The sequence below is a fragment of the Chrysemys picta genome, chromosome 23 (assembly GCF_011386835.1).
Source record: "Chrysemys picta bellii isolate R12L10 chromosome 23, ASM1138683v2, whole genome shotgun sequence".
NCBI classification, from domain to species: domain Eukaryota; kingdom Metazoa; phylum Chordata; order Testudines; family Emydidae; genus Chrysemys; species Chrysemys picta.
The window spans coordinates 6,059,801-6,068,042 of NC_088813.1; the positions used below are offsets into that span (position 1 = coordinate 6,059,801).

Sequence of the window (8,242 nt, forward strand, 5' to 3'; positions counted from 1 at the left end):
AGGCGAAGTGGCCCGGCCCGGCTGGGTCTATATTTTTGAGTTTATTTGGACTCAAGGTAGAGCCCCAGCAGAGGACTTCTGTCTCACATCTTTGGGCGGTGCAGTGTTCGTAAGGGGCCGTCCCCGTGTTATGGATGGAGAACACCCCAGGCACAGATGGGGAAAGTGACTGGCCCGAGTCTGTCTCAGAGCAGAACCCATCTGTGACAGGTTCGGTAGCTCACCGCTGTGGCGCCTCCTCCTGGCCGCTTCGGGGAATTAGTTTCGCGCCAGTAGAGCGCCCTCTTTAGGTGGCGTTCCGCCTGTCGTCTCGCCTCTGTGGGGTGCACGGACTTGCGTTGCTCCCGACGTCGGCGTCCTCTTCCGGAGCACTGCCCTCCGACAGTGTCCCTTTGTCCAATCACACCCCCTTCCGGGGGGGGGGGGTAAACAACAGCCCCACACCTTCAAGTCCAATCCTTACAGTCTAGGATCTGGTGTGGTTCTGAGCGGCCGCTCCCTGCGGCCTGTGGCTGTGCGTGGGGTAGCACAGCAAACAAAGGGGGAAAAAGGGGGGGGGGGGGGACTCAGGCCCGCCCACTACTCTGAGTCCCGGTCCAGAGGCCCTCGTGTGACAGTCTCACTGTCTTCCTTCTCCTTCCTCCTCTGACTATCCCTCTGGACCGTTTCCCCAACAGCCCTTCGCTACGCTAGGCCTCCTCCTCCCAGGCCTGCCGCCTAGCAGGCTATGGAGTAGGGCCTTCTCCCACTCGCTCAGGCTGGCCTGCACTGCGCTGTCCGTGGTGCTGGCCTCCCAGCTCTGGAGACAGACCTTCCCCTCTGAAGGCCTGGGACAGACTGACTGCTCCTGCTCTGGGCAGCCTTTTATATGGCTAAGCCGGGCTCTGATTGGCTGGCTCCAATCTGCACTCTTATTGGCTCCCAGTAAGCCCTCTCCTGATTGGTTGGGCGGCTGCGCAGGCGCCTAGACCTGCTGCAGCCTACCCTCTCAGAGTGTGGGCAATCGCCCCACCACACACCCTCCCCCTTAAGAACCTTCCCGGGGGGGGGGGGGGAATATCCTAATCGGCCTAATGTTCAGGAGCTCGGAACTTAGCCTTTATCCCACAGTGGCTCGGCTTACCGGCTCACAGTCCAGAAACATAGCCCTTGTCGCGGGACCCCATGGCCTACTGGCCCCCAAAGTCACGGAAATTAGTCTTTGCTACCAGGCAACCCGGCTTATCCGCCGCCTCAGCGGGGGGATCCCACCGAAACACGCTGAGGCTTACCAGGTCCGACGTACCAGCCTGTCGATTCCCTGAAGCTGCCTCCTATCCGTTCAGCTGCCGGAGTGTCCCACGGGTCCCCTGATTCTCCACGGGTCTCGTGGTCCACTGCCTCGGCTGGTCCTTCCCACAGCGAGGCTCCCTCTCGATCTGGAGAAGTCACAGTCCCCGGCGGTTCCAGGAGGGTGTGCTGGTCCTCCACCGGGGCTTCCCGCAAGGGTTCTTCTCCCACGACCGTCTGCCTAGGCTGGGGTATGCTCCCTCTTTTCACGCTCTCCGTGCATTTGGGACACACCCCGTACGACCGTGACGGACCCTCTGCCGTCAGGGCTGACTGTCTAGGACCTGGGCAGTTGGATGGGGGCTTGGCTGCCCCCTCGCAGACCACCCCCTTCGCTACAGATCCCCCTTCCTGATCCGATTCTTCGCCCTCCTCCCCTAGCCTGGAGAAGAAATCGGCATTAGTATGGGCCTTACCCGGTCGGTGGAGCACCTGGAAGTCGTAAGGCTGAAGGGCGAGGTACCACCGCATAATTCTAGCATTCGTGTCTTTCATGCTGTGGATCCATCGCAAAGGGGCGTGATCTGTGATTAACTTAAAACTATTCCCTAGCAGATAGTAACGGAGGGCGTCGATGGCCCACCGCACTGCCAGGGCCTCTTTCTCTATTGTTGAGAAGTGTCTTTCTCGGGGGAACAGCTTCCGACTCAAATACAGTACTGGGTGTTCCTCCCCGTCTACTTCCTGGGAGAGTACTGCACCTAGGCCGACTTCTGAAGCGTCTGTTTGTAGAATAAACTCCTTCGTGAAGTCGGGGTGCCGTAGTACTGGTTCTTGAGTGAGCCGTTCCTTGAGCGTGTTAAAGGCTCGCTCGCACTGCGTAGTCCACTGTACCTGTCGAGGCTGGGAGTTCTTCGTTAGGTCTGACAGGGGGGCGGCTATAGATGCAAAGTCTGGTACGAAACGACGATAGTACCCAGCTAATCCCAAGAACTGACGCACTTGTTTCTTCGTCGTGGGGGTGGGTACATCTCTGAGGGCTTGTACCTTGCTAATCAGGGGTGTTAGTTTCCCCCCTCCTACCGTGTATCCCAGGTAGGTCACTTCTTTTTGGCCTAAGTGACATTTCGCCGGGTTAGCTGTCAGGCCGGCCGCTCTGAGGGCTTGTAGCACTGCTGCCAGGTGGTGTAAATGGCTCTCCCAATCAAGGCTATAAACCACGATATCGTCGATGTACGCCGCCGCGTATTGGTCGTGGGGCTGGAGGACCTTGTTCATCAGACGTTGGAACGTGGCTGCTGCTCCGTGCAAGCCGAACGGCATGGTTACGAACTGGAAGAGGCCGAAGGGCGTAGGGAAGGCCGTCTTCGCTCGGGAGTTTGGTGTCAGTGGGATCTGCCAATATCCTTTAGTTAAATCTAAAGTTGACAGGTACTTGGCTCCTCCGAGGCGCTCTAACAGTTCATCCACTCTCGGCATTGGATAGGCATCAAAACGAGAGATAGCGTTGACCTTTCTGAAGTCGATGCAAAACCGGGTCGCCCCATCTGGTTTCGGTACTAAGACGATAGGGCTTCGCCACTCACTCGTCGATTCTTCTACCACTCCCATCTCCAACATAGTCTCCACCTCCCGCCGGACGGTGTCCCACATTTTCTTGGGTAACGGTCGATGGTTGTCCGTCACTCTCTTCCCGGGGTCTGTGGCAATATGATGACTCATTAGGGTCGTCCGGCCCGGGCGGGCCGACAAGACATCTGAAAACTTCTCCAGCATCTGTTGCAGTTGTCCTCTCTGTCTGGGGTCGAGGCCTGACCCCACCACAGCCGGTCCGGGGTCGGGAAGATCTCCTGCTAGGGGTCCAAGTTCCGACTCTGGGGTAGACGGGCCGATGAACATGGCTTCCCGGGCCTTCCAGGCCTTTAGGAGATTAATATGGTAAATACGGGTCTCTTTGCGTCGACCCGGTAGTCTGACCTCGTAATCGACTGGTCCCACTCGTCGGATCACTTCGTAGGGACCCTGCCATTTGGCCAGGAGCTTCGACTCGGACGAGGGCAGCAGCAGCAACACCCTATCGCCTGGGGCGAACTTCCTCCCTCTGGCCCTTCGATTATAGAGGCGCTCCTGACCTGCCTGGGCCCGTTCCAGGTTTTCACGGGCGAAGGCCCCTAACGTTTGGAGTCGCTCCCGGAGCTGTAGTACGTAGTGTGTGGTCCCAAGGACCCGTGTTTCCTGTGCTTCCCACTCCTCTTTCAGGAGGTCCAGTATTCCTCTGGGCTGCCTGCCGTATAGGAGCTCGAAGGGCGAGAACCCCGTCGAGGCCTGTGGTACCTCTCTTATTGCAAACAGCAGGGCCGGCAACAAGGTATCCCAATGTGAGGGGTCCTCCTCCACAAACTTCCGCAACATGGCTTTTAGTGTACCATTGAACCGCTCTACCAAGCCATCGGTCTGCGGGTGGTACACCGATGTCCGGAGGGTCCGGATGTGGAGGAGGCGACATAGCTCAGCTATTAACCTGGAGGACACATTGGTGCCTTGGTCTGTCAATATCTCACCGGGTATCCCAACCCGGGCGAAAATCTTTACCAGTTCGCCCGCAATGGTCGGTGCCGTCGCTGTCTTTAGAGGAACGGCTTCGGGATAGCGTGTGGCGTAGTCCACGACTACTAGTATAAAGCGGTTCCCTGTCTTGCTTCGCTCAAGGGGGCCGACGAGGTCCATCCCGATCCGTTCAAAGGGTACCCCCACGACTGGCATGGGTACCAGGGGTGCAGGAGCTACCCCTTTCGGTCCGGCTCGCTGGCATTCTGGGCACGAGGCGCAAAAGTCTGCCACTTCCCGGTGGATGCCTGGCCAGAAAAACCGGCGGGCCACCCTCTGTAGGGTCTTCTCGCGTCCCAGGTGTCCAGCCCAAGGGTTCGCGTGGGCTAAGTGGAGGAGGCCGGCTCGCAGTCTCCGGGGGACTAACAGCTGACGGAACGTCTCCCGGGTCTGGGGTTCTTGCGCTATTCGGTACAGGCGATCCTGCCATACCTCAAAGCGGGGGCCCTGCGGAATCCGTTGCGTCCCGTCCCCCTCCATGACCGGGTTGTTAGCTTGTTCCCAGGCCCGGCTTAGGGTTGGGTCTTCCCGTTGCTCCCGTAAGAAGTCCCCGTCACGCTCTAACTCTGCCTGGGCGTCCTCCACCGAACGGGGTCTGTCTCCTGGACAATTCGCAGGGGTCTCCGCCGCCGAGGAGGTCCCCTCACCGGGGTCATCCCTTAGCCTGCTCCCAAGCAGCCCCGTTCCCGGTGCTATAGTCCTGTCTGGTCGGGGCTTGGGTGGCTGATATCTTAGGAGGACCTCTCCGAAGCCGGGCCAATCTCGTCCCAACACCACCGGGTAGGCCAGTCTAGGGGCCACTCCTACTCGGAGACCCTCCTCTCGGCCGCCTACTCCCATCTTGACCCAGGCTGTGGGATACTGGCGGATGTCCCCATGCACGCACTGCAGGTAGATCGGGGGCCCCGAAAGATTGAGGTTCGGGACCAGCCCCTCTCGTATGAGGGTCTGACTACACCCTGAATCTACGAGGGCATTGGTGGGATTCCCTTCAACCTGGACTGGGACAATCAACTTTCTTACCCCGTTCTTCCGTGCCCGTTGTCCGGCCATCCAGGCCTGCCCATAGCTGCAGTCCATAAAAGGGCAATCTCGCCGGAAATGTCCCTCTTGACCGCAGCCCCAGCACCTCTCTCGGGTTTCGGCCGGGCTGGGGCCTCCTCCGGGGGGGCCTGTTCGCTCCGGGGGCTGTAGCTCCTTTCGAGTCGCCACCGGCCATAACTTGGGTCGGGGTTCAGGGTTGGGAGGTCTCGGGTGCCGATGGCTGTTGCCTGCCAGTGGTCCAGAGGCTCCCGTCCCACGAGGGTTCCCCTTCTCTGCGCCGCCCTTGCGACCAAGGCTCTCGGCTGCTCGGGGTGGCGCCTCTGCCCCCTCGGCCGACAAGTAGTCCTCCATTAAGGCCACTGCTGCGGAGAGGGTGGCCGGTCGGTGCCGTCGCACCCAGGCCCTCCCTCCCGGGGGTAGGATCTGGGTGAACTGCTCTAAGGCCACGAGCTCCGCCACCTGGGGTCCCGTCAGGCCCTCGGGGTTCAACCACCTCCAGCAGTGGTCCCGGATGCGTTGGGCTACGGCGCGGGGTCGGGCCCCCGGAGGATATTGTTCCTTACGGAGACGTTGTCGGTAGGTCTCTGGGCTAATGCCGGTGTGGTCTAGGATGGCCGCCTTGACTCGGGCGTACTCGAGCGCTTCCCGGGGGTCGAGGCTCCGATATGCGGCCTGAGCCTGCCCCGTCAAATAAGGGGCTAGTAACGTGGCCCAATGTTCTGAGGGCCACCGGGCAGCAGTCGCCACCCGCTCAAATGTGACCAGATAGGCCTCTGGGTCATCCTCGGGCCCCATCTTGGTGAGGCGTATCGGTAGGGCCCCTGTGGTATCCCCCAGTCCGTTTCCCATGGGGGCGGCAGGGGTGCCTCCTGCCGGCCGTAACAGTGCGGCCATCTGTTGCACCAAATGTTCCTGCTGCACCCGCTGCTGGGTGGCCAACTCTCGGAGGAGCTGCTGCTGATTCTCTTGGTGCTGAGTCATCAGCAGCTGCTGCTGAGTGGTCATCTGCTGCAGCATTTGCACCTGCTGCTGGTGCTGCTGGGCCGACTGCTCTTGTTGCTTCTCTAGCAGCCATTTTAATAGCTTCTCAGCCTCCATGTTGGGGTTCAGCGGGTTACTCCCGGTTCAATCCCCTCACTCTGGACCCCTTTGGTGGGTCCGGGTCCGCACCCACAATCCGGGTCGACCGTCTGTCAGCGCACGGCACTGCTCTGGGCAATAGTCCGCAGTCTTGGCGCTGGCCCCTCGTATCAGGGGCGGACCGCTATGCCCGCATTCTCCACCACGTGTGACAGGTTCGGTAGCTCACCGCTGTGGCGCCTCCTCCTGGCCGCTTCGGGGAATTAGTTTCGCGCCAGTAGAGCGCCCTCTTTAGGTGGCGTTCCGCCTGTCGTCTCGCCTCTGTGGGGTGCACGGACTTGCGTTGCTCCCGACGTCGGCGTCCTCTTCCGGAGCACTGCCCTCCGACAGTGTCCCTTTGTCCAATCACACCCCCTTCCGGGGGGGGGGGGTAAACAACAGCCCCACACCTTCAAGTCCAATCCTTACAGTCTAGGATCTGGTGTGGTTCTGAGCGGCCGCTCCCTGCGGCCTGTGGCTGTGCGTGGGGTAGCACAGCAAACAAAGGGGGAAAAAGGGGGGGGGGGGGGGACTCAGGCCCGCCCACTACTCTGAGTCCCGGTCCAGAGGCCCTCGTGTGACAGTCTCACTGTCTTCCTTCTCCTTCCTCCTCTGACTATCCCTCTGGACCGTTTCCCCAACAGCCCTTCGCTACGCTAGGCCTCCTCCTCCCAGGCCTGCCGCCTAGCAGGCTATGGAGTAGGGCCTTCTCCCACTCGCTCAGGCTGGCCTGCACTGCGCTGTCCGTGGTGCTGGCCTCCCAGCTCTGGAGACAGACCTTCCCCTCTGAAGGCCTGGGACAGACTGACTGCTCCTGCTCTGGGCAGCCTTTTATATGGCTAAGCCGGGCTCTGATTGGCTGGCTCCAATCTGCACTCTTATTGGCTCCCAGTAAGCCCTCTCCTGATTGGTTGGGCGGCTGCGCAGGCGCCTAGACCTGCTGCAGCCTACCCTCTCAGAGTGTGGGCAACCGCCCCACCACACCATCTCTCCCAGGCTCGGGCTCTGCCCCCTCAACTGCTGCCACCATTTGAGACCCAAACACATCTCAATCTTCACTCTTTATTTCAGGGAGCCTCTAACGGGCTGCGGCAGCTGCAGTCTGAGCGGGATTCTTAATAGCACTAGCCATCTAACGAATGTGTTCCAGACGGCATAGGTTACTCCTGCAAGCCCTCTGCCCTCCACCAAGAGAATAAGAGGAGAAAAGAAATAGACCATTCTCCTTCCAGTGGCTCAGAGCCTGGTTCCAGTGCCCAGTCTTGTGACAGGCTCACGGACCCTTCTAGGGGTTTCATGCACTGTCAACAGCATCCCTTGGGCATGTGGGAAGAGACTCTAGTGTCACGAGTAGCCTCTCAGACATACAGTTTCAGTCCTATGATCCCAACACCATTGGCTCAATTCTTAGCGTGACCCATTGTTCAAGATTATAGTGTAACTTCCGGTGAGGCAGGTCGGGTCAGCGGCCGCCCACAGATGAACCAACCCGTGCAAAGCACCTTATATCCTGGGACTCTATTGTAGTTTTCTAGTCCACATAAGCAAGGAGAGATACAGGCTGTCCTCAAAAAGGACAGATCCGCATCTATTTAAGTTTAGCTGATTGAATTGTGTGTGCTGTCTAATTAAGAATGGCCTCTTATTTATTTATGAAAGGGTTTATGCAACATGGATTAATTTAGCTGCAGAGAGGGACAAAACAAGCTGATCTAGAAGCAGAAGCCCTGTAGCCTCATCCATTTCGTCATTCACTGAGAGACTGGCAGGTAATTTACGTCCAGGCAGAATGTTGGGATGTTGCCAACGCAACTCACCTTTCATATCAAGGCTGCAACCTTAGAAACGAGGCTGAAGAAAGAAAAGGGAGGAAAAATCCTGGTAAGCTTCTGAAAACTTAAAGCTTTGTTGCCAGTGTCCTTTCATCGCTGGGATAATCGGAGACTGATCTCTGCATTATTCATCAAAGCGGTTGGGGAGAGAGAGAGCAGGGAGTCTTAGCTGTCCAAGATACAATAGGCATCAATCAGTTCAGATATCCAGTGTCTCATCTAAGCTGGGCTGGAGCAGATGAGGTGGCAACTGGTGAATTGCAGGGTGGCAGTTAGTCTGAACTTTCTCGTGGGCACTTTGTCTAGATGTAATCAAAAGGACAGGATTAGTGCTTCTTCAAAGGACAACTCCAGTGTCATGGACAAGAGTA

At 58.6% G+C, this 8,242-nt stretch overlaps 1 protein-coding gene across 1 annotated transcript; it reads right to left on the minus strand.

Annotated features, from left to right (window-relative positions):
• Positions 1 to 206: 206 nt before the first annotated feature.
• LOC135977225 (uncharacterized) lies at positions 207 to 7,003 on the minus strand. Its single transcript, XM_065576896.1, has one exon. The coding sequence runs from the start codon at positions 6,016 to 6,018 to the stop codon at positions 1,234 to 1,236; it is 4,785 nt and encodes a 1,594-aa protein (XP_065432968.1). The 5' UTR covers positions 6,019 to 7,003; the 3' UTR covers positions 207 to 1,233.
• Positions 7,004 to 8,242: the final 1,239 nt, after the last annotated feature.

Bases quoted from the DNA above. Each gene is read 5' to 3' on its own strand.
- LOC135977225 (XM_065576896.1), bottom strand. From the start codon at position 6,018: ATGGAGGCTGAGAAGCTATTAAAATGGCTGCTAGAGAAGCAACAAGAG.